This window comes from Stegodyphus dumicola, chromosome X1, assembly GCF_044657685.1.
Source record: "Stegodyphus dumicola isolate Sdum_Otavi_A_Nest chromosome X1, ASM4465768v1".
Classification (NCBI taxonomy): Eukaryota; Metazoa; Arthropoda; class Arachnida; order Araneae; family Eresidae; genus Stegodyphus; species Stegodyphus dumicola.
In genome coordinates, this window is record NC_140780.1 from 251913752 (window position 1) to 251941422 (window position 27671).

A 27671-nucleotide genomic window follows, 5' to 3' on the forward strand; every position below is an offset into this window, starting at 1 on the left:
TTATTTTACTGAGTTTTTTAATCCATGTAGCCAAACGTCCTTATTATGTAGATACTTATACTTTCACTGCTATAAAAAAATTACATAAATGTTTATTTTTAAATTTTTTCTGATGATTTAGTTTGTAAAATAATGTAAAAAATATATATTATGCAATTTTTACAGGCATTTTTTTAAAAAAAATTCGTAAATTTCGTCATTTATTGGAAACGCGCACAAAAAAAGGTAAGTTTTCTTTCCTACTACCTAGGTAAGTTTCAAAGTCCTAGACGCGCGATGGTTTCACAGTGCGACCACCACCCACAAAACAATGGGGAAGAGTAGATTTTTTTTAATTCATATATTATTTATCTCTAGGTTCATAATATTCAATTTCTAGAGTTTTTAGTTAAAAATTTATAAAAATAATATCGCGCGTGTCAAAGGGTTAAATACGTTACAGATAGGCACATTATTAGATACAGGGTAATATTCAGATTGAATTCTTCTAATTAGAACCTCTTCTGTATGTTCTCTCTTCAGTGATTAAAGTTCTGAGAATTTTCTATCTTTAGGTTCACTGCACTCATTATCTACAATACATAACATCCAGGTTACAAGATGAATAATGGATCAATATATAGAAAATCTCCTTATATGAAATGGTGTACTTTCTTAAGAAAAATTAATAAAGCTCAGTGAAAGTTTTCTTTTTTCTTCATCTACTTCTCTTTTAAAAAGTATTTTACTAGCTAGCTATTTCTCAGAATTTCCTAAGATCCATGATGGAACTTCCCACCATTGAGTTTTGGTTAACTTTTCTGGTAAACTTCCTCGAGCAATAACATTAGCAACATTTCATTACAGCCAGAACATGTCTCCAATTTTTTAGTGAGGTTAGCTGGTAGATCTCCTTTACTCTATTTGAGACAAAAATAGACCACTCCCTCCATTCTCGAATGCACCAAAGGGCCACCATGGAATCTCACCAAAATGTACCGTATTTGACGGCATATAAGATGCCCTTTTTTTCCTAAATTTGGTCTAAAAAAAGTTACCTGCGTCTTATACGCGAAGGACACAGGTTAACTTTCAATACTGAATGCTATTTTTAGCCCGGATAAAGGTCTAGACACACATAACTTTTTCTATATCTGCCATAATTTTTTTTGCGCATACGTGAAATATCTGTCACCAAAAAGCCCCAAAACTCGAACCTGATGTCGAAGTTCGAACAGGTTCGATGGTCACATTACGTCTATGAAGCTTTTCCTTCTTTACATAGACTTTCTTTGATTCAGCCGACACATGTGTCGGTATCGGTGCTACTCTGCATAAACGTGTCGGTATCGGTGCTTAAAACTATTTGTTTAAAAAAATACCCTGGAAAATATGACTATAGGAAACAAGGGATTAAGCTATACAATTCAGTATAAACTACGAGTGTTAAACTACACCAAAGTGCATGGAAACAGAGCAGCAGCAAGGCATTTCAGTCCACCACCTAACAAAAGAATGATGTGTACTTGGCGACTGCAGGAAGATCAACTGAAGACTTCTAAAAATCAAAAACATAACCTTTGATGCCCAGCTCCCTCTTGGCCTGATCTTGAAAATGCAGTAAAAATGTGGGTGATAGATTAGAGGAAATCTAGGTTAAGTGTTTCAATTGAAATGATAATCAATGAGGCCAAAGGATTTGCAGAAAAACATGGGAATCAGAACTTTTCAGGGTCTGAGGGCTGGTGCTACAGGTTCATGAAAAGGCAGGGCTTATCAATGTGCACAGAAACAACTATTGCACAGAAAATGCCAGCAGATTATGAAGAAAAAATACTAGCATTTCATATGTTTGCTATAAATGCACACAAGAAAACTTCTTTTGAGTTCTGTCAAATAGCAAATATGGATGAAATTCCACTCACATTTGATGTACCACCCAACAAGACTGAGTATTAAAAGGTCTAAATCAATGACCATAAAAAATGGTCATGAAAGAACCCGATATACGGTGGTTCTAACATGTTGTGCTGATGGCACAAAACTACCGCCATTCACAACCACATATTCAAAAGAAAAACTCATCCGAAACAAAAACTTCCGATGGGCATAATTGTTCATGTTCATCCGAAAGGCTGGATGGACGAAGCTGGAATGAAACTGTGGTTACAGAACATATGGGCGAGGCGACCTGGTGGACTCTTAAGAAAACCCTCTCTTTTGGTTTTGGATCAGTTTAGCGCCCATAGAACTGAAACTATAAAGAATAAAGCGAGATAATTAAAAACCCAGATAGCTATCATTCCTGGTCAACTGACTAGCCAATTGCAGCCTTTAGATGTATCGGTGAATAAGTCATTTAAGGAAAAAGTGCGAGAACGATGGAACAAGTGGATAGGAGAGCCACATCACGCCCTCACACCCTCAGGTAGAATGAAGCAGCCCTCTATTTCACAAATGTGCGAGTGGGTAAAAAGATCTTGGGAGCACGTAAAGGCTGAAGTAATTGTTAAGTCCTTCAAGAAGTGTGGAATCAGTAATGCTCTTGACGGAACAGAAGATGACGCATTATTCGAAGAAGGTCATACTAGCGATGACGGAAACAGTAGTGATGACGATATTCTTGTTTTCGATGATGATAATGGTGAAAAGGGTTTTTATGGTTTTGAAAGTGATTAAAGTCTAATTTCATGCTAGGCAACGTTTTCTTGAATCTGTGTTTTTTTTTTTTTTTTGTTGTTTCTGCTTTATTTTTTATTATGTTTGATTGCTTGCCGTTCATTCATTTATTCATTATTGAAATTACATATCATGTTCAAACAGCACTCTCACGCGGACTATTCAAACTTTTTTCTTTGTGTGTGGCCTTCTAAATAAGGGTGTGTCTTATATGCCAGTGTGTCCTATATGCCGTCAAATATGTTAATCTTTACTTCAGGCAAATCAAGAGCTAATCTATATAATGTGCTAATTGAGCTCCTATATAACACAACATCAGTTGTAATTTCATTATCGACAGTTCCTTGACTGCTGCAACCCAAGATTTAGCTCATAAGAGATGAATTTTGACACCAAGAGAAACCTCTGTTTTGTTTGCATAAAAACACAAGCATCATACTATGTTTTACATGCATCTACAAGTACATGTAATTCAGATAACGTATTTACTTCTGTTGAAGATGGCTGCTTTAAACAGACAATTATGCAATGGCTATGTGGATGTCTTGAACATATGAAATGTTAAACATTGTTCTTACTCCAATAAGACTAATATTTATTTACATTTTTTAGATATAGAATCACACAGACAAAAAATCAGTCATCGTTCTTTTCTCTTGCTTCATGTTGCCATTCTGGCGAAAAGAAAAGTGCATGTGAGAAGTTTCACAGATGGCGCTTCATTAACGCGAATGATGTCGCCACACGGCCTTTCCCAGTGATAGCGTTATACCTCATAATCTTTCAGGTATGCAGGAAATCTCACCCTTCATCCAGCTTTTGTGTTTCTAGGATGAATATTTTGGGAAGAATCATTGTCTCCAGGAAGTGAAGGTGAGATTTTGGAGTTATCAGCTTCATATGTCGGGAGATTTGTTGTTGTTTCGTTCTGTTTCAGTCTATCTATTAATATCCTTTTAATTTTACCTGAAACTTCCACATCGAAAAATTTCTCAAAACGTTTTTTAACTAAATATGGTCCGAGATAGGGTGGTTGAAGAGAAGATGAAATTATGTTATTATAGATGAATACGTGTGAACAATTTGCTAAGTCCTTGTGCACAAAAATTGGTTTTTTGTCATGGCTGGTTATTGGTTTTAGGTTTTGGATGTGACTTTGCAATTTTTGTATAAAATCTGAATGCGTAACAGTCGGAAAATAACTGAAAAATTCTCCAGGCAAACAGATTGGTTAACCGTACACAAGTTCAGCAGAAGAACAATGCAAATCCTCCTTAATGGCGGATCGAATGCCAAGAAGAATCAAAGGTAGCACGTCAGTCCAAGAATTTGACTTTTGCAGGTGGGATTTTAGGCTGTTTTTCAAGGTTCGATTTTGCCGTTCTATTAAACTGTTAGATTGTGGATGATAAGCCGTGGTGCTGTTAGCCTTGAAGCCTAGGTATTTGCTCAAGGATCTGAAGAGTTGGCTGTCAAATTGTCGACTTTGGTCAGATGTTATCTTCTCTGGAATTCCAAATCTCGAAATCCAAGTTGCGAGGAGCGCATTTGCGACGGACTCTGCAGTTTGGTCTTCCAAAGGTACAGCTTCAATCCACCAAGGGTATCGATGATGGTAAGCAGGTACCTAAAACCTTTGCAAGGGGCAACAATATCGATATTAAGGTGCTTGAAACGTTGATTGGGAACTTTGAATTCAGCAGCTGGAGCATGGGTATGTTTGTGAATTTTGGCTCGTTGGCATTGCAAACATGCTCTAGACCACTGCTGACAGTCTTTGTTTATGCCAGGCCAAATGAATCTTTTTGTTACCAGCTTTGTTGTTGCATGAATCCCAAGATGGGATAAGTTATGTATAGAAAGAAATACTTGTTCGCGAAATTCTTTAGGAATGTATGGCCTGTTAAAATTAGTGGAGGTATTACAGTAAATTTTCTTATTGCTATCCGTAATAGGAATTAGTACTATTTTGAAACTGGAATTTGATTTGAGAATCCTCAGGTGATCATCCTCCTGGCAATCTGCTATAACTGTATAATCAATTGGAGCTGAGATAGCGATGGTGTCGATTCTCGATAGCGTGTCAGCTACAATGTTTTTGTGGGTGCCACGATAATATATTCTATGCAGGGGTCGAAGTATTCTAAAGAGGCTCAGATGCATCTAACTGTTGCTTAACCTTTACAAGACTGGGAAGTTTGGAAAGGTTTCACTTAAAAAAGGATGGGTAATCTAGATTAGTTCCCACCCCATTTTTGGTTGCCATTATAAAGGGAAGCTATTACTGCTTTGAAACCCTTAGCTTAGGTCGCCTTTGTTAATATTAAGGTAAGAGACTAGGGACTAATACAAAGGAATTTTTTCTCTTTTCCCTAAACTAGGGAAACATACGATGGTGAGATTTTGTAGCTAAGTTATTGTCGAATGGTGGAATATTAACTTTGCCTCATAATGAAAATACACCTTAGCAGCAAATAAATACCTCCTAGGTATGCCTAAAATCAGTATATAGTCTAATCAATATTTATTTGTTTTCAAACTGAGTTTAGTTTAGAATTGCATATACTGAATAACAGTTGTAATTTATACTCGAAATTGGTTTTTAAGTATTTGTTTCTTGCATAAATTGGCAATTTGTATTCATTTTGTTACATTGTGTAACAGCTTATATTTATATATTCAACAAAATCCTGTTGTATTTTTGTGATAGTAGTTTCGTTTACCTTTTTCATTAGTATTCTTATTCAGTTTTTTTTTTTTTTTTTTTTTTTTTTTTTTTACTTTATGGATTTTTCTTTCCATTGTATCGTCAGTATTTCATCTTTCAACTACATTATTGTTCATTGTTCTTTCTCACATTTTTGTTATAGAAGGTCTTCTTTCTTTAGTGTGTTTTTTAAATATTCTCCTTTACTATAAAAAAAAGATCTTATTGATTATATTTTCATCGCAGTGCATGTTTCGAACAGCAGTATTAAATACAAAATTTACAATAAAAAGGGGAAAACATAAAGAAAAAAATACATTTTACATAACATTGAAAAATTGGTAAATTGATTCTAATATAAAATTTCAAGTGTATTTATATAGACCCACCATAGGTCGAGTAGTAAAATCAATGAACACTGATAACTGTGTTCAGTTCACATTTCGGTGAACTAGCTGGCTGCATGTGGCATCAATTGCATGAGTACCAACCAGTTTCCCTTAAAAAATCCTTCAGGAAGACCCTTCACCCTTGGGCAGATAGCCCTTCGTACCTTGGTCGTAATCCAAATATAACGACTTTTATTTATATGTGCGTGTAACTGGAATTGTCATAAACAGATAATTATCCTGTCAAAATATAGATGCTGTTAGGCAGGTCACTTCTGTAGGAATTTAGATCATATTTTCATTATGAACAAGAATGTGAGGAATACTGAAATTATAGATGCTATTAAAATAGCATTTCTCATTATTACTTCACCACAGTGATGACAATTTCATTCTTAATTACAAAAAAAAAAAAAAAAAAAAAAAAAGCTTATGCCGAAAAGTAATTCAGTCTCTTGGTAAAATATGAAATAAGATAAATTAGATAATATAGATAAAATTAGATAGTGTAGATAAATTAGACTGTATGATTATGCAAAATTATGCTAGTGCTGTTTGCCTATATGGAAAAATAACATTGTTATAAGGACTATATTTATGATTATTTATTTATTATGTGTTCCGCCATTAGGCACTACATGGAAAGAGGATGCTTCATGGAAGATGTCTTAAGGGGAACTGGCTCATATGCACATTACACATGGGGAAAACCTTGAAAATGCCCATGCAGCCAGCTCGTTCGTCGGGACTCGAATCCCGGACTGGACTACCAGTGTTTCAGCAGCTTTTATCGCTCGGCCGCTGATAGGTCTTTTTTAAGGCCTTTCTGCATGAAACTGGCCCATATGTTCGTTGTACGTGTGTATGTGAAGGAAAAAACAAGAGCTTTATTTAGTTGCGGCAGAGAATAGAACTTTCGAGAACCAATGTATTATCAACTTCACCGATATGCTAGTAGGTGATATTTGATTGACCGAAGGTATGACTTGACTGTCATCAATACGGGTATAATTTCTTATAAAAAAGAAGTTGAAGCAAAATAATACATATGTATCTATATTTTAATTATTAATACATATTTTGATTATCTCCTGGAAAACAAAGAGTAAATGCTAATTTAATGAGAGTTTTTTTAAATTTAAATCATAGTAAATGCTACAAAACTCTAATTAAATACATTCCCCACATTTTGCTTTCTTGCCACAATTCGGAATTGCAAATATTTGTAAAAGAAATATAAAAAGCAAATATATAAAAATAATTATTGTTAATCTCATAAAAAGTCCTGACTTTATAAGGGGAATTAGTCGCTTTCCATAAAATCATCAGTAATTGGAATATCATCTATCGCATTTCATCTCTCTGTATTTTTGAATAAAGCTTCTATGTGAAATGCAAAAAAATATAAATTAATATAATATTTAAATCTGTCATTTTCAAATATATGTATACAGATATGGAAATGTCTATATATATATACAGTTATCATATGTACATGGTATTTACCCATAGGTAAATGTATATGCTTTTATCTATGTGTGCATATAATATGCATATATCTGTTTGCATACACATGTACAATTAGTATACATGTTACACATTCACATTTCTGTTGCATATGCATGTACACCTCATTTGCATATGCTATCAATATGATTATATTACTTATGTAGAATTCTAGAGAGCAAGTTAATCATGCAAAACACAACTGAAAGTTTTTTACCCCAAGCTAACATTGCACTGTTGAGGGAAAATTAAAAGGAATTTATGAAACCCCATAGTTGTGAGGCACAAAGGTCATCAGACAAGTGGCAGTGGAAGGTTATCGCACAAGGACTTTCTCTACACCCTAAATTGTGGAAGGGAAAGAATTTCTCTGGCTGAGATTTTGGCCACAGATATCATTTTGAGACTCTGGCTTACAATTCGGTCACCCGTCTTCCAAACGTTAACAGCTGTCGAATCATTTAAATAAATTAGTAAGACATCCATTTAACAATTAAATTACATTTAATTAATAGCATAAGGATATATACAGCTGAAGGGATCAAAATTAACATTGCTGTGTTGCATACTCATGAACACACCCACAAAGAATCAAAAGACAAAACCATTCCTTCACTTCAGTGCTTTTAAACTGCTGGAAAAAAATTCATCCAATGCTTCACTTCAAATCTATTGAGACAGGCTAATTTACAACACTGTATTTTCCTACAAACTCTACTGCAAACTTCTCTAAAATATCTGCTGCTTAACATTGCTTCTTCTTATTATACTGGGCTTGCAAAGTAGACAGTCCTTAACTCTCTGACTTCTTATCCCACGATTTCTACAGGCAACATAATATAGCAAAATTTGCTCATCCTGCTACATATGTGAGCTTGCATTTTTTCATCAATTAAAAGTGTATCACACTGTTTCAATGTTTAACCTTCAGTAATATGTTTTGTGCAGTGTTTAGACTTTAAATTACCTTTTTTTCAACAGATGGAATTCATTATCCCCAAAATTTCATGTATTTGTGTAAAGTTTCTGAATTGGTATGCAGATGTCAAATACGGAATAAAAAATGCACAATTTTGAAGTGATCATGTTAAAAAAAGTGAACAGTCAGAGAGTTAAAGGAAGATACTGTAGTTAGCTTTTGTGTTATGACTTTTCTATATGTCATTACCTGAATAATTCTGTGAAAGGAACTTCCTGTCAGGCAGTGACATAAAAATGACTTTATCAGACTTTTTTTTTTTTTTTTTTTTTTTTTTGTTGTTGTTCCTTAGGCAGACTTCATCCAAAATAATTTTCTTTCAGCTTATTTGTTAAAAATGTTACAAAACATCTTCCTTTATGCTAGAATAGCTAGCATTTATGAGGCAAAGTTATAACCACCAATGCCATTTAAAAATTAGTTTTTAAACCTTTCAAAATGTTTGTTAACCCTGTGAATGGCACTCCTTTTTGGATCTGTTCTTGAGGAGAAGACCTGGATTTATAAAGCATTTATTTGCTAAATTTGTATAAGTGCTTAGTTTAGTCTTAATTTTCATAAGCTTCAATTCATTAAGATGATATATACATCATTTAAGAAAATAAGAAAACTAAATATTTTAAATTATCTGCTAATATATACAAAGTGACAAAAAATCTCATGACCACATGAAGGTGGTTATGTTGCTCATAGTTAAATTCTTTAAGATAATTTTTTTTGTTAAAAAAGTAAGCTGACCTCTGTCATTCAAAAATGATTTGCGCTACAGAAAAATGTGTTAAATCTCCAAATTCAACATGTGGAATAGAAATTGGCACTTAAATTCGCCACAAAAATTACTTTTTTTTTTTTGGCACAGTGCAACCTCAAATATATGTTAGCACTGGTTTAAATATAAATATTAATGTACATGCATCTTATCTGCAGTTTGCATTTTATGCAGTTTTGGACATTTTCCTCATACCATAATCTTGCATGAAAAGCCTCTTAGCTTGTACCAGGTTATTATTTTTTTTTTATTTATTATTATTTTTTTAGTACTCCCAGTTATGCGTTAAAAAAATTTTGGATTAATTTATGTGCACAATTTTCTGATTGTCAACCCTTTTTTTATTATTTGCGTAAGTTGAATGTAATTCATTAATAGTTGTTGCCTGTAGGTTTTCATTGAAATTCATTGCATTTACCTATGGCAGATTTGTAAATGTTCCATACGTTTATAGCTGCAAGATCTAATGCCATAAACTGTACAAACTAGTCATAGTATTAATGTAGCTTTTATATTATGGTTATGATTAGTCCATTTCAGTACCTTTTCTTTATGGTATCTTAAGATTCATAGCCATTTCATGGTCATCTGTATCACATTTGATTTTATCATTCAGACTTGTTCATAATGAGATGGAACTATGCATAGTAAGTGTGATGATGCCTGTTGTTCACTTTTATGCTCTCAGCAATTCAGTATCTAAAATGCATTCAGTATCTGAAATCACATTAAAAGCATTACAGATTACCTCAAACTTTGATTTTAACACACTTCCTTCATTAGAAAAATGAGAAAATATCCAATTTCAGTAATGATTCGGACATTCCGAATTTTGTTGCAGTATAATCCCATTAGATGTGTGAAGTGCGGGCAACAACATCGAAGCAATCAATGCACCATGAAACCCGAAGATAAGCCAAAATGTATTTTCTGTGGCCTCTGTCACATGAGCAGCTATAGAGGTTGCAGCAAGTATAAGAAAAGATTTCAAAAGAAAAGCAACCCACCCCAGCCTAAAGTTCCCGAACTCTCTGAGGAAAACTTTCCTAGCTCAAAGACTGCCTCGATCCCAGCGCAGAAAAATCCCCTCCAAGCCACTTACAGCGAGAAATTGGGGGAAAAATCACCCTGCCATCGAAAGACTTAAACGATGCTATTAAATAGATTCAAGATGAAAAAAGTTAATGCTTTCCTAATGTCGATCATCTCATGCATTGCCAAAATCAGAGCAGCAAAGAATCCAGCAGAAAAGTTACAAACAGGCATTCAAGCAGTTACGTTACTTATTTCGCTGAGTGTGAAGATTAGATAGTGATTTAACACTCCCTCTATAATGGACCAATAGGAACACGGGAAACTCACGCAGCTATTTTTGGAACTTATTTTTTTCAATTTTCCGCATTCTACCTTCTTCAACTAGCGCAGCTTTGCTGTCTGTTAGTCGGAGTACCTCCTGAAGGTGTTATGCACAAGTCTCATCTCATCGCAACATTGAGAATCCTATTTCTAGAATTCTCAGTCAACATTCCCTAATGTAATGTTTGGAAAGTTATGTCATTTCTCCATGCGTTACACACGGGATGTGGCTTTTAGCCTAGGCGCCTGTTCTCCATGTACTTCGCACCAGAGCCTTCAATCAATGACTTTTTCTTTAGATCCACAGGTTAAATTTATGCTTTAAATCATTGACATCCTATTATCACCACATCTCTTTTTTGATAAGAGTATCTGCATATTTTAAGAGATTCAATGTTGTGCTTAAAAATATATATATTATTATTTTTTATTTTTCCCCATTTAAACTTTAGATGATAATTCCTACTTTTAGAAGTCTGACATAATTTTGTCATCTTTCATACAATCCGTACCACAAATTGCTTATCAGTATAGTTTGAGATGTTAAATAACTATATTATCCATATGCTTCATCAAAACATGCATAGATAATCAGTAGTTAGGTTTCCCTTTTATGTGTTCCTTTTCTGCATGTCACAGTGATTTATTATAATTAAGGGTGTGAAATGAAATGGGAAAAATTGTTCCAAGTTTATCAGTATGTGTTTTGAAATATTCACATGAAAGTATTTATACAACTATTTTATCTCTTCCTTAGGATGCTCATGATGGAGAAGTAAATGCTGTGGCATGGACCCATACAGGTTTTAAATTTGCCACTGCTGGTGGGGACCGGAAAGTAAAACTTTGGGATATTGTGTCTGGTATTGTGAATTTATCTTCTCTATGTTTTAACTTTTTATCTACTGATTTATTTAGTAAATACCATAATAACTACTATATTATTTTTTAATTAATTCATATTATGTCAATTCTGTACCGACTTTTTTGATGCTGTTGATAGCAAGCCTTTCAAGCTTATTTCCCATCTGCTAATAGCTGTGTGTCAATTTTTTTTTTAGAAATCTTTAAATGATTATTCTGAAATGTAAGTAATATCCTGACATTTGTTAAGATATACAAATTACAGCCTTTGTATATAATAACCACAATTCTGTTAAGAATTACAGGAAAAATGTGTAAGCTCTCATAGTATGGGATGCATACCAGGTAGTTTGTTTATCTCAGTTCTGTGCCTTCTCTTTAGTATAAAAAAGTCTGTTTTTTAAAAATTATCTAGCTGTAAATTAGCTGGTTAACAGATAATACATATTGATTTCTGCTTAAGCAATCTTATACATTGAAATTTTGTGGATACCTGAAAATCTCTATTTTATACTCAATCTGTAGTATCATTTATTTAGTTTTTTAACCTTCTGAGTGACATGGCTTTTTGGATACAACCATGAAAACTGTACTTAAGTAGCTTCTACTAAGTAAATTTGTTTTACTTATTTCAGTCTGTTTCCATAATCATTTATCTGTTAAGATGATATTTAGATCATTAAATAAAGGAAAAAGTAAAAAAATTAAATTATGAACTAGAATATAGAAAGTAACTATATATATATATATATATATAAACAGTATTGCCACTCTGAGGGTTAATGCTTTGAAATGTTTTAATTTTTGTTTTGAATCAGTTGAAATCATTAAATAGTTTGGGATACAATGAATCTTTTAAAAGTCCTAGCAAACACCACATGGGGTACAGACTGTTGCTCTAAACATGATTACAGCTCAGTTGTTTATGATTCTGCACAGGCTTCCATATTACTGAAACTGGATCCTGTTCATTATCAGGCTGTGTGTATTTGTTCCGGTGCATTTTAAACATCACCAGTCCGAAGTCTGTGTGTTGATTGTTATGAGCTATTACTTCATATAAAGTGTGAGCAGTTGTCTCTTAGCTGTTACTTGAATGTATTGTCTCTTCCTGACCATCCTAATCAGGTTTCTTTGCTTGATGACAGGTACAAATCCTTGTTTCAGGTCCTGCCGTCATATGTACCTTTTGTAACATTTAATAATTTGTAAATGGTAACATTTAATATTTAGTAACTTGTAATTGGCAACACTTTGAATACAGATATGAAAATAGAACTATGCTGGTATTGCAGTTCTCTGTGATTATACATTCTAAGATTGTAAATAAATAGTTTCTAAAAGCTAAAAGTGTACCGTGTACCCTCATAATAATATACCTTTTTGTCTTTTAGTGTTTGTTCACTTACTCACTGAGAAATATCACATGATAGATTTTAAGTACCCAGGTTGTAAAGCATTTTGAAATCTTACCTTGGGAGGGTGTTCCTATTTAGCTTCTTGATATTTTCCAATATCTTTTCAAAAGAGATACTGATAGGTTTGTATATAGACAACTTTCTCTTGAACATTGGTATAAATGCATCAATTGCATTTGAGGAGATGTTAGTGCATCATTTGTTGTTGAAGACCTTGTGTAAGGGTAGAGGACAACATCATGCCTGCTCTCTCCTCACCTCAGAATTAACTGCTGTATATTATGTGCTTTCATTTATTTCTAAGCTTAAGAAGATTCATAATCTATAGGTGCTAATTTAACCCTCTCAGCGTTAAGACCGGAAAATTCCGTACAGAAGTTTGCCTTCCACATTCATTATACTACATGAAAATTTGTGCTAGCTTTTAATGTATCCGATTTCAGTTTGGATGTATATTGGAAGAAAAGGAATCAAGGTACAAAATGAGTCATTTTTTAATTAAAATCAAGAAAATATCACTTATTCGTGACATTTTGAGGAACTTTGAAATTTCAGAGTTAAACCCATAACGCTCTGAGGGTTAAGTGCATTAAAATCTTTGAAATCATATTCCAGTACTCAGAATCCCATCATTCTTGTTATCTTAAGTTTGAATCTAACGTTAAAGAGCCTTATTCAGACCAAAAGGTGAAAGCTAGGAAGCTATTAGAAACCAGAATGAGGATATATTTTTAACCTGCCTTAGAATTGGTCACACATGACTTATCAAAACCGGAGAATAAACTCATTTGCCCCAGCTGTAGTGCTGTTATGTCAGTGCATTGTTTTTAATAAAATGTCTGTATTTTAAGACTTTGATGGAAACATTTTAATGAGTATAACTTGCCTTTTAATCAAAATAACTGGGAATGGGGGTAAATAATGCCAAAATTATTTCAGTACCTGAAAGAGACAGGCCTTTATCATTTAATTTGCTTTCTTTTGAAGTTTCTGCTTGGTGTTTTAATAATGTTTGCCTATTTTAATATATCTCATTCTTGTTGTTTTTAGTCTTGTTTTTCCATTTGAGATCATTATCTGAATTTTATCTGGTTGTTCATTTCAGCATTCATCATTTTATCAGTGCTTTTAAATGTATGGTTTTCCTCTGTGGTTTTAATTTATGTTTGTCTATAACTTGTGTGTTTACCTAATTAGTGTTTGGAAATGCCTGACATGTGTTTGTGGCATATAAAGCTTTAAAGTTTTGTGCCAGAAAACCCACAATTATAACTACCACCACTACTAGCAAGTAGAAATTTAGTATGTAGCCTACTTTTCTCCAACATTATGCTCAGGACTTCTGGTTTTCTATTTAAGTAGTAAACAGGTGAATTTCAAATTACCTGTTAAAATTGTTGGCATTGTGATTTAATGATGCTTTTCTTTACTGCAGAATAGTATGTTTAAAATATGTGCAACCAACATTAAAAAATGATGAACCATTTTGAAAAAGATGTAGTAAACTAGCTGAAATGCTTATCTCTTGATCCCATTAGTAAAAGTTTTTATTTTCCATTCCTTGTGCAGAATAGAAGATTCTTTCTGTCTGCAAAGATTACTTTCCAGCAGCTAAGGATGATACTGAACCCTGTGTATAATGTAAAATGCATGTTGATCTGCATAAAAATAAAATGGTTTGATTGATAACTTACACAAAAATGTTATACAAATAAAACAAGGTAATAATACAACGTTCATCATACTGTAAATTTATGGAGTATCGTCTACTGTGTAGACATGTATGGTACAAGAGAGCTGGGGGGGGGAATCATATTTTCCTGCCAATACCTATAAGCAGTGAAGCATCATTTCAGATTTTACAAGTGCATGTTGAATTTGTTCCTAGGATTGACATACCTGACAGCATTGGGCTTATTCACCCTGTTGTATTTTACATTATAGCTTTTTCTTACTTACTACTGTAAATATTCAATTACTTGCAATATTACTTGCAACTGTAAATATTTAATTGCTTTTGTTTACAAAATAACAATTTTGGTTGTAGTAAACCTTGGATACAAATTATTTTTTTAACATATATTTACTATTTTTGTGTTTGAAATACAGTGAAATTGCAGAACACTCGTAGTTTGATCTCTATGTTCAGATCCCGGTAAACTAGCTGACTGCTTTAGTATTTTTTTTTAAAATCCTCTACAAAGGCATCTCTTCATTCAGATAAATAGCTTTTGTGTGCTTGACTATAATCTAAGTAATCCAGTCCAATCCAGAAACCAAAGAAATTTTTCAAAGCACCGAAATATTTAGTTTTCTTTTTAACATCCTCAACTATATGATAACTTATTACATTAAAATTACAAGTGCTAAAATAATTTGCTGCATTTGTGTGTCTTTTGGTCAGCCTAGTGCTTTAATATTGCCTGCTCAAAATAATTCGAGGTAACAGAATGAACAGAAGAAAAAGAAACATCAATTAGTTTAATTTCTTGCAAAATGTGTTCTTGAATTACAGGTAGTTAATGGAATGATAATATTTTCTTATGATCCGTCATTGGGACACAGTGCAGAAAATGTTTAACATTTAAAGTGCATATATTTATTGCAAAGGAATTATTATTGTCATGAGTTTAAAAAAAAAGTAGCCTTTAAATGACACTGTGAAAAGGTTTTGTGTAAGTGGTCTAACCAAATAATGAAGATTTCCAGTTAAAACTACACTTTTTGCAAGTACACTGCTAAAAAAAAAAAAAAAAAAAAAAAAAAAAAAAAAAGGACAGTGCTATATCTCTCGTTCTACTGGGCCGATTGACAAAATTCAAACTGCGTTTTTCATGTCTTGAAAGCACGACTTAGGACATATATTAGATTTATATATAGCACTATTCTAACATAGGTATTTTGACACAAAATTGGACTTTTTCTGAAATAACATACCAGTTTTTTTTCCATATTTCGATTCTATGGCTCAAATTATGCCAGAATGCCAAGTTTTGTAAAAATCGTATGAGTAGTTTTTAAAATATTAGCTCTCAAAATTTTAGCTTCTCAATGTTAATTGAATTTGGCAAATATTTATTAATATCTCTTTTTTTATTAAACTTTTTTGATTTTTCCTTTCACATTTCGAAATTTAGGTTCATTCCAAATAAAATTTACTGATTTTTTGTGTTTTATTTTTTAAATTTCTATTTTTAAATAATTTTTATAAATTTTTCGAAAAAAGTTTTGAATTATAACATAAAAGTTTTACCATCATCTTAAAGTAGGTGTATTTCTAAGCATACCTGCAAAAAATTAGACTTTTTTATTCAAAGTTTTCTAAGATATACACGAATTTACATATTTTCACATTTTGAAATTTGGCATCTTTTTTTTTTTTGAGCGATAATAATGCCAAATGCGGTTTATGGATTTTTGTTACAGTGAATTGCAATAGCTATTTTTAACCTTAAATTTCAAATAAAATTTTACCGAGAATGAATTATATGAAATTTTTTGCCTCAATGATGCGTAATAAATGTTTATTAATACTATATGAAAAGCTATTTTTTTTAAATTATAGATGATATTATTCAAATTTTAAACTATTTTTTTAAATTTCTCTCTTTCTTCCTTTAAAAAAAAAATATTTGTAAGAGTAAATTTTTATCTTCGGCGTTTTATCGTCTTGCTACTTTACTTTAACTTCGTTTAAATTCAATTGTCTAAAACTGAGAACTTTCATTTGATGTTTATTTGAATTTTATGAAAATACTTTATGACATTAAATGCATACTTTATTTCTAAACAAGCTGTTGCTTATGAAGTGGCTGATATTATCATCTATATTTTTAAAGCACAGTATATTTTTATAGAAACATAAGATTTAGAATAATCATTTTTATAAAAGTCAAATTATGATATAAACATACAACCCTCCAGAGATAGATTTAATGGAAGATCGTTCTAAAATGCAGATCATTTCTACAATGGTTATGTAGAAATGACCTGCAGCTACTTAATGGCTGGATAAGTCAGCAGGTTCTGTGAATAATTAAGAATAATTATATAAATGACACCCAACATTCTGGATTCAATTAACAACGTGGGTACGATGTTTATTAAATGAATTTAAGAAGTTTTTAAACACAAAAAATCAACTCATTTTTTTATCCTAAAATGTATTTTTACGCGTAGCATATTTTCATTATATCCTTAAAATTCTAATTTAGAATGTAATTGTCAAGAACTGAATTCTAATCATCAGTAATATAATAAGTGATTATTACAGTTATTAATAAATCCTTCTTATAAAGTAATTGCAAATATTTCAAAAAACTTTCTGTCTGAATGCAAATATTTTTCTATGCAAATATTTCTAATTTTATATTAATCAAGATTGCACACGATATTATTATTTGCACTTCAATTCTTACCGTCAGCTCTAGTAGAAGTTACAAATAAATTATATTTAATTAAGGAATGACCATGTAAGTTTAGAAACAGCGTACCGTAACAGCAATTCAATTATTGGCGCCGTGTCTTTCATGCTACTCCCGATTGGCAAGCTACATGATTTTTAATGAGTATTCGGATTTTGCTGGTAACTTTACCTGGAAATTGCGCTTAAACTAGGTTAATTGGTTATTTGAACATAGAAAGAACATGGAGTTATGTGGTTAAGATGCTTTCATAGAGAAACTTTTTCTTAGAGAACCTAAAAAACTACGAAAACCAACCATGCAGCCTGGGTTGGACTTCACAACAAACAATTAGTATTTAACAATCTTCAAATGCTAGGCAACTGATGAGGCTCCAATTAAATATCCAATTTAATATTTTATTTGTAAATATTTAAAATATTGTTGTATTATTAGACACAAAAAGCTGAATTTAAGTTTTGTTAACACTTTAGTAAACTACCAAGTCGTAGTGCAAATGAATATTCAATTTCTTTTGCAATAATTGTATTCACTTAATATTCTTGGAATATGAGTTAAAGAAGGAATGTTTTCGGAAGTTTAAAGAAGTGTTTAAATCCAGTGATATTAGGTTCCTCTTACAAGCTCAATCCGGACTCATCGGGATAATTATATAAAATCTTATAATTCGGAATTTTTAACCAGTTTGAAAATATAAGTGTGTTGGTAAGACAAAATGTTAAAAAGAGTATCACATAAAAATATTTATTTTAACACTAACGTAATTCAAATTACAAAGAATACTATTATTTATCTTTAGGAACAACAAGTTTACAAATTTTCTGGGTTTTTTTTTTTTTTTAAATTTTTTTTATTTATTTTTATTTATTTTGTATCATTTAAGAGGGGGATATAATCTTATACTTGCGTATTTTCTTCAGAGGTTAGTTAATAATTAAACCAAGATGAAACTTACTATGCTTCTTATAACATTACGTAAAAGAATTCCAAATTTAACTTACAATCAAATTTGCTTATGCTTGTGAATTTAAATGATATTGTAGATTAGTTCGAGAATTAAATCTTTTATATGTTTGCACATTTTTTTAAATTTTTTTAAAAATTATTTTGGCTTTTTTTCTTTTTTTAGGCTTTAAATTTGCTTTTTTACTTTTATACGTGTTTGTTAAAATTTAAATTTTAATTTGTTTAAATTCCAATTTAAAAAGATTTTTGTAATCTAAAAAGAACCTTTAATAAAAATGAAAACTTACCCTTAAAATGTAGAAAAAATTAAACTCCTAGAGTGAAAAAAATCTTTGAAATTTCAAAATAATCTTAACACAAAACTTAGTTGAATTTCTTATCAAACACCAGTGAAAGTGAAGGAAAATGGCAAAAATACAAAGTAAAAATCTTTAAAAATCTTTTCCAAATTATAAAGATTTTACTAATCTAAAAAGAATTTTTAATAAAAATGAAATTTTAACTTAAAATGGCAAAAAAATTCATTTTTGCTGAAAGCAAAATTTGCATTCCCAGCCAGAGTTTCAGCTTCAAAGGGTCATCGATTCCTGTCCTACCCAAAGTCAAGGTTTTAGGAGGGATGCTGTATGGAAAGCTGATCTTTGTTCCTCATGTTCCTGTACTTGAGGAAGAAGTATTTCGAAACAATATTTTAAGTCTTCGTGAACTCTTCTTCTGTGGCTTTGGCTAAATCTTTGATTTTATTGAAGCTAGATCCTGTGCACAATCAAGCCTTGTGGCTTTGTTCTGGAGCATTTAAAATATCCCCAGCTGAAAGCCTGTATGCTGACTGTAACGAACCACCATTCCATTTAAGCCCTGAGCAATTTCCCTTCGGTATTTTTTTAATATCTTATCACAAGTGAACCATCCTTCTAAAGAAAGTTCTTCTGCTTGATGGCATGTGTGACCCTTATCTGAAGTATGACCCTCTTGTATTCCTACCTTCTCCCTAAGGGTTCACTCACTAGTTGAGAAATACTGCATGTCTGGCTTAGACATCCAATCAGAGAAGCATTTTGAAATCCCACCTTGGGAAAATGTACAAATTCGCCTTCTTCATGTTTTCAACCATCTTGATAAAAGTACTAATGAGATCATGTATAAGTAACTTTTCTTAGAGCATAGACAGTGATACAATAATTATACTGTCAAAAGTCGTTAATCCGGACTCGTCGGGACTTCAGAGATTCCAGATTATCGATTTTTCCGGATTATAGATCATCAGTTTAAATCTGGTAAGATGGCATGCAGAAACCGTAATTTATGAAACCGTAATTTATGAAATAAAGAACAATTATGATCTAAAGGGTATCAAAATATACACAAAAAATTTAATATTTATTTGTTTACTTTATTAAACCTTTCTTTTAATGTAAGTTATTTAAGTTGCCGAATTAACGTTTAAGGTGTTCGAATTAACGACTTTTGATTGTATTTTGCTTTTATCACCAGATGCTTATCAACACATGACAACTTGAATAATGACACATACAATGATGACTAAACTGTTTTATTTTATATTAGTAATTTAATAACAAAGAGTGCGGTAACCTTTTATGTTGACATTGTGCTTGGCGATGATTACAAATTTAAGTTATATGCAAGGAGTTTAGCATCACATGCTAAATGTTACGAGGAAACATTTAACAAAAATTTCTTTCCGCATGTTAAAAATAGGTTTTGGTAATGATTCATTGGCCAAAATTATATTTCATATTAATTGAATTTAGAATAACTGAATTGATTTTTCACATAAACCCAGAACCTGTGGCAGAACTTGAATGACCACACCAGGCGGCACAGAATTTACGGAAGACAAGATTTTTGGAATTTAGAGAAGCACCAAGTAGCAAAATTGAGTGATGGCAGAAAGTTTAGAATTTAGGAAATGCACTGGGACCCAAAATTTACGGGCGGCAAAAATTTAGAACTTAGGGAGGCACGTGGTATCCTCTTTTGCTTTTCCTCATAGAAAGTTATGTTAAATAATAACAGAATTTCTTCTGTAACTTTCTTTTGATAACCTATACTAGACCTGCATGTAAAAAATACAATGTAAATTTGCTAGGAAGTGCTTGGCAAACGGAGAAAAGAATTTAAATAAAGTTAAATTGAAAGGGATAAAAATGAGGATTTCTTTATTCCTTGCTGCAGGTGCACAGTACAAAAGTCCGAGATCCAGACTCGTCGGGACTTTGGCGATTCCGGATTTGGGATTTTTCCGTATATTAGATCATCAGCTTAAATCTAGTAAGATGGCATGCAGGAATTACAAAATTAAAAATTTGAAATTTTTAAATTCGTGATTTATGAAATAATGAAGCATTTATGATCTAAAGGGTATAAAATTTACAAGAAAAAAAAAGCTTAGTATTTATTTATGTTTACTTTATTAAACATTTCCTTCAATGTGTATTGTTTAAGTTGCTTCATTTTTTGTGCTAATATTTTCTCTTAAATTCTACAGACGTAATTTCTTGTTGAGTTACAAAGTCTCACTGTTAAAGTCCTGTAGTTGCCGTGTCATGAATTCCGACTAACTTGTCGATCGAAATTTTTTTCCTTCTGTAACCTCTCTGCCACTTTCTTCACTATCCGTAGAGGTATTTTCTGGATCTAGAACCATACTACAGATTTCGCCATCCATTAGTTGATTGATGATTGAAGCATCATCATCACAATGAAAAACTTCTATTAAATTCATTTATTACCGCTTCTCCACATTTCTTTACAAAATACATTAATTGGAAAATTTCACCTGTGTTTTGCATTATCCAAAAACCTTTAAATTCATGACTATTATCTTCATGAAGTATGATAGCTGGCCATAAATTATGCCAAGCATATTTTTAAAATATCCGGAGGCACATCCTCACACGATCTTTCGATGTTTCACACGGCAGATTTTATGCTAAAGTATTTTAAAAATTCTTGAATAGTCTTGCCCTTATTCATGAAATTTAACATGGATTTTAAAAATGGTACTTTATATTTGCATTTCAGCACATGCACTACTCCGATATCCATAGGCTGAATGATAAGCATACAATTTGGAGAAAAGAATAACACAGATATATTATCTTTCAATAAACTTTACGTGAAATATGAGCCAAACAGTTATCTATAATCAGGAGAATTTTTGCATCATCAGCTAAGCCAAGCGAATTCAAATTTTACTGAGCCTCCTCGGGTATGAAATGATCTTCAAACCAATCATGCATTAAGGCTTGTGTCATCCGTGCTGTTTTATTTGCATGGTATATATAACAGGGAAAATCTTTACTTCTTTAAATGCTTGAGGTCGTGTATTTTTTCCAACTACGAAACGTTTGCTCTTTGCATTCCTGCAGCATTTGTATATACTAAAATTGTTTGGCTTTAAAATCTTTGACACCAGTTAGAGCCTTTTTTGTAGAGGCTTCTTAGGTATTTTGCGGCAGATATTGCCAGAAAAGACCAGTTTTAACAGCATTGTAAATTTTTCCTGGATATAACATTTCACTATTAATGAGTTCAATGAATTCATCTGCAAATAGTTTAGCAGCTTCAGTATCAGCTGAAGCTTTTTCACCTGGAATTTTTAATTGCATTATACCATGGCATTTTCAAAATTTGGTTACCCAATCTGTTGAATATGTGCACTCAGTTTTTAAGTTCATTTCTTCATGAAATATTTTGGCTTCAGCTATCAATGGCATTGAACCCATCAATGGCACACCCTCGCTGCAACGCTGTCTGACCCATTCAATCATCACTTTGTCAATTGTCACTTTAAGCACGCCGAGTAATTTTTCTGTTATTCATTGTGAGTGGGGTGTTTTAATCCACAGAAAATTCATAAAGCTCCTTTTTGAGTCATGCCATATACAGTTGACTTTCCAATGCCATACTTCTTGTATAATTTAGAGACCGATATACCTATATCTATTTTTTGCAGCATTTCCACTTTTTGTTTAATGGACATCTAAACACACTTTTGCTTTGTAGATCCTGTTGCATCTCCAGAATTAGAAACTCCTTTCGATATAATCGAAAATTGAAACTTTAGTTTTCATAAAACTGCTGTAATTATAACAGCCTGCAAAAAGAAAAAAAAAAAAATAAAATAACCTGGATCAAATCAGACAATTAAGGAGCAGCGGAATCTGCTATATTAAGTGAAATTTTTTGGAATCAGTAAAGTATAATTTTAGCCTAGCTTAACAGCATAAGCTATACAATATTAGCTATATAACATGAGATTGGCAATGAAAGACAAGTTGTTCTGTTAAATTTTGTCTTGCTTCAATTGCACACTGAGACAAATAAGCCTGAATTGTATTAATTTAGTCATTTGTTATACTTACGTCTATTTCTTGCACATGCTTATCTGAGTCCTGAATAAATATATTCCCACATATACTTAAGCTCATGGAGGGGCGACTCTAGTTATTTTGCCATCTGATGCAGTCTTTGCAAGTCCTAAATTCTTCTACCAAGTGTCTCACTAAGTTCTAAATTTTTACCGTCCCTTAATTTTGGGTCCCAGTGCTTTCCCTAAATTCTGCTGTCATGTGTGGCCATATAAGCTCTGGCACCGTTCTGTGTTTATGTGAATAAAAAATCAGTTATTCTTAATTCACACAACACTAAATGTAATCTTTTGTCCTATGAGTATCGTTAATGAAATCTATTTTTTAGCATATGGAAAGAAATTTTTGTTAAATTTTTCTGCGTCAACATTTAGCATATTTAACTTAGATCTGTAGTCATCCCCAAGTGTAATGTCAACATAAAAGGTTTCCATACTCTTTGTTATTCAGTTATTAGTATAAAAAAGTGTTTAGGCATCGCTGCATGAGTCATTAATCAAGTTGTCATTCGGTGATAAAAGCAAAATGTAATAAATAAGGATTCGTCAGGTTGGCATCAGGTATATGAAATGTAAGTACTTGTAAAATCACGGATGTTTCTATGTAGAAAGTTTTGGTTTGAGGTGTATGCCAAGCAGATATGCAGCTAAATTATTGATGACACAAATTTATGCTAAGATGATTGTTTCTTTAATAACAAGGGGCCCACCAGCGGCCGAGCGGTAAAGTCGCTGAACACTGGTAGTTCGGTCCGAGGTTCGAATCCCGCGAACGGGCTGGCTGCATGGGTGTTTTCGTGGTTTTCCCCATGTGTAACGTGTATACGAGCCAGTTTCCCTTAGAAAGTCCTCCACGAAGGCATCCCTCCCCTTAGGCAGATAGCCCTAGTGTGCTTTGCCATAATTAAATACACCACACCACACCACCTTTAATAACAAGGTATTTTATTTAGTGCCGAAGTGAAATTAAGAATCAGGATTCTCCAAATGTTTTATTGGGGGGGGAGCAAATCTGCATGAGTAAAGCATAAAACAAAATTCCTTAGAAAATATATTTTTTGGTGGTTTTAAGGTCCAGATTTTAGATCATTCCGGATATTGGATGTCTGGATCTCAGATTTTGTACTGTAGCATATTTCATTGTGTAGTGTTTTTATTTTATTTCTTAAAATGGTTTTTAACACAGATTGTCACAAAATATCATTATTTGTAACATTATGTTTGCTTTTATTTAGGTCAAGCATGTTTAAAAGGAGTTGCTCATGAAAGTAATTCCTCCATATATTCTGTGGATTTTGACTCTGAGGTATGTATTCTGTCTGTTTATTATGAACTGAATGAAACAAGAGTTCCTTTATAATGTATAAAAACTTCGTTTGCTTGTTTTATTTCATTGCTACAAGTAGTAGAAACTGAATGCATTCTAAATTGGAAACTTCTTTTGCTTGATAACAGAAGTCATTAATGTCTAACATTTTTATGAAGATAAAACAAATAAGTTCAGCTTAAAAATATGTTAAAGACCCACTAGTGTCTGAGATCTCTGAATGTTGGAAGTTCGATCCCAGGTTAACAGGCTGGCTATATGGTTGGCTTTTTTTGTGGGTTTTCTCATATGTAAAATGAATACAAGCCAATTTTCCTTAGAAATTCATCCCTCAGGCAGATGACTCTAGAGTATTTTTCCATTGTTCAAAAATTCTCACCAAATTTGTTACCTCAAGAACTATTTATTACTCGGAAATAACTATCTATATCTCTTTAGTTTTTTATGACTCTACAATAATTAAATAATTCCTTTACTCATACTCTCAAATGATGAAAACAAAAGTTACACTAACTCTCTAAAAAGAAGAACAACATAGTATATTGCCATTCCCTGAAACATAAACTGTTATAAAACATAGATAATAATAATATGAATAGATAATGAATTAAAAAAAAACCTATAGAGTAAAGGAAACTATTACATCTGCTTAAAGCTCATGCAATATTACTCATAAGCTGCAGTTAGAAAAAAAATAGAAACACAAATATTAGAGTCAAAATATTGTTCATCCTCCCATCTTGCAAATTCGGAATTGAGTATTGCAAAATAATAATAATAAAAAAAATAAACATTGTTCTCACAAGTCCAATCGATGAGGAACTTTAATTGTCCTTCCTGATTTGGTTATCGTGGTCGATTTTAAAGGGCTAGGGATTATTCTTTTTGTTTCTACAGGCACATCATCAATTGGAGTTTGCTCTACCAAAATATTTTTGCATCGTTGACTTCCGCTGAATTTCGATGGAAGTTCCTTGGCGGTGGATAATTCCAAAGGATAAAGATTTTGTACAGCTCTTAAGAGTTCTCCATTTTGCACTTTATTTCTGGCTCGCTGACTTTCATCGTTGGTACCTGGAAATAATTGTATGATTTTACTAAGAGGCCAATTTAGTCTCCTTTTGTCATCACTTCCAATTAAGACAATGTCTCCTTTTAATTTACAACTTCTAGTGAATTTTTTGCTTTTTGTTTTCAAAGTTCCTAGATATTCCTGGCCAAATCTTTTCTTGAAAACCTGGTTAACATTTTGGATATAATGCAGTCTACATTTATAAAAGTTAGACTTGAAGTCTTTCACAATTGGCACTAAATAATTTTGTATTTCTCATAAAAAATTTCCAGGTGTTATGGAAGGGAGACTTGAATCAGTCGATTTAACTGGTAAAGGTCTATCATTTAGGATAGCTTCACAGTTACACAAAACGGTACACATTTCCTCATAACTAAGGCAAGCTCTCCCAAGAACATTTCTTATGTTATTTTCATCATTCCTATGAGGCATTCCCACCATGGAGTGCCTGGGGGAATGAACTTCCAAATAATAAGTTCATTAGCTCCTTTTTTTGCAATTTCATTGAAATCGATTGAAGCAAGTGCATTGCATGCTCCAACAAAATTTGTTCCATTATCAGTATAAATTATGGATGGCTTCCCACATCTAGCAGAAAAATGATGAAACGCTTGTAGAAATGTATCTGTCGTTAAGGATGTAACTAGTTCCAAATGAACACAACGGTACACTGCGCTAGTGAATAGGCAAATCCATGCCTTCTTGCAGTCTCTTAGAAATATAGGTCCAGCATAATCTATGCAGGTTATTTGAAACACTGAGGCATCCTGTGCCCGATCTCTAGGAAGTGGTGGCGCTGTTAAGCTGTCCCACACTCTAGGAAGTGGTGGGTTAGCATTTTTGTTTGAATAATGCTAAAGGGTTATACAAGTTTTCAAAAACAGATGACACAATTCTTCTTCCTGCTAATATCCAAAATCTTTCTGTTAAGGAATTTAGGAGGTGAGAAACTCCAACATGTCCTGTCAACTTACGTTATTCCACTATTAAACTTCTTATAAGAGGATGATCACTTGGCAAAATAACAGGAGTTCTGAACTCAGATGTATCTTTTCTTTGAAATATCGCTGTTTTAGTTCTGATGATCCTACAATCAATTAATGGATTAAGATTTAAAATACGTTTATCTTCTATTCCATTAAAGGACTCATTTTGTATTAAACGAATCAAGATATTCTCTGCTTCATTTAACTCAGATACAGTCAGTTCATCCTTTTTCTTGTTTTGATGTTTACAGTTGTAAACATCCATGCTTCCAGTCTGATTGTCTTACAATAACTTGAGAATCTAGTAGCAGCTATTTCAGTAGCATTAAGATTTATTAAAGAAGAAATAATTCTTTTCTTTTTCTCAAGAGCTATTTCTTCTTCATCAGCACTAAAATCTTCTTTTGGCCATTTTTCTGGTGATAAATATAGCCATTTAGGACCTTCCCACCATCTAGATTTAATTAAATAAGAAGCAGAGCATCCTCTACTGGGCAAATCAGCAGGATTTAATGATCCGGGTACGTGCCTCCAAGATTCAATAGAAGTCAGTCACTTTATTTCCTTAATTGTTGTGAACAAATACGTCCCATACTTCATTCCTCTGTATCCAAGCTAGCACAGTAGACGAATCTGTCCAAAAACAAATATCATCAGCTTGAAATTCAGGTATTATGTTGGATGCTAAACGTGCACATATTGTAGCTCCAAGAAGTTCTAATCAAGCTATTGTTTTCTTTTTCCTTCCACTGAGTGCAACTCTCGTTTTAGCTTTCACCAAATTAACTTGAATCAAATCTCTTGTTCATACTCGAACAAAGGCTACAGCTGAATATGCAAGTTTACTCGCATCACTGAAAAAATGAAGTGAGATATTTTCAATCTCACGATCACAGTTTAACCATGTTGGTATTCTCATTCTTCCCAGACACTGCAAATCATTCAAACATTTACAAAATTGTGATTTTGAATTTGAATCAACTTCTTCATCCCAAGATAACTTAGCTTCCCCATAGGTGCTGAAGTAAAAGTTTTGGCACAATAGTTACGGGGCAAGCTATTCCTAAAGGGTCAAATATTTTATGTGTAGTAGTTAAAATCTCTCTTTTAGACAAAATTTCTGGTAGACTGTTGGTGATGTTAGTAATATTAAGGCAAAGGTAATCTCCACATCATTCCCAAATCATTCCTAATACATTTGTGGTACTAGAGGAATTATCTGTTGGGTCACTATATTCCCAACCACGTAATTCTAGCTTTCTTGTAGCTAAAGTATCTCAAGCAACTTATATGAACTGTTGCAATTCTATATCCTTTTTCACACTTGCTAAACAATTATCTACATGAAAGCTCTTCTTCAGTTGCTCAATAATATCCACTTTATACATTGGGTTTTCATTTAGTTTTTTCAAAGTGGATTCTAGAAGATAGTGAATTACAGAAACTAGCAAGAAAGGGCTACTTATAACTCCAAATACTACCCTACAATGCCTGTAATAGTTTTCCATCAGTTCTATACCATTAGAATCTTAGATAGTCTTTATCCTTAGGGTTGAGGCTTATTTGTAAGAATGCTTTTCGTATATCTGCAGAAACTCCTGTTCTGTTCATTCGGAATCTATGAAGAATTGAAGGAATCAGTTCAATAAGTTTCTGACCTTTTTCTAGACAATCATTGATACTAGGTGATCCTCTTTGTTTGGCTGAGGCATCAAACACTAGCCTGATTCATGTAGTACTGTTTTCTTTTACTATGTTTAGTATGTGTCGATGTGGTAGATAATGGCATGTTGCATCAGTTTTGCTTTTGGGTGCTTCTTCTATGACGCCTTCTCGTTCCTATTCACCAAAAACTTC

General features: G+C 32.5%; 1 protein-coding gene across 5 annotated transcripts in view; it reads left to right on the forward strand.

Annotated features, from left to right (window-relative positions):
• Positions 1-27671, forward strand: part of LOC118191561 (autophagy-related protein 16-1-like) — a 237963-nt gene that overhangs the window by 121454 nt on the left and 88838 nt on the right. For all 5 annotated transcript variants that reach the window (XR_015038466.1, XM_085807477.1, XM_085807479.1 and 2 more), the window contains exons 9-10: positions 11122-11227; positions 23665-23735. Coding sequence is in view for 4 of the 5 variants with exons in the window: in XM_085807477.1 (XP_085663603.1) it covers positions 11122-11227; positions 23665-23735 (177 nt within the window). In the remaining variant the exon portion in view is untranslated. The remainder of the gene's footprint in view (positions 1-11121; positions 11228-23664; positions 23736-27671) is intronic.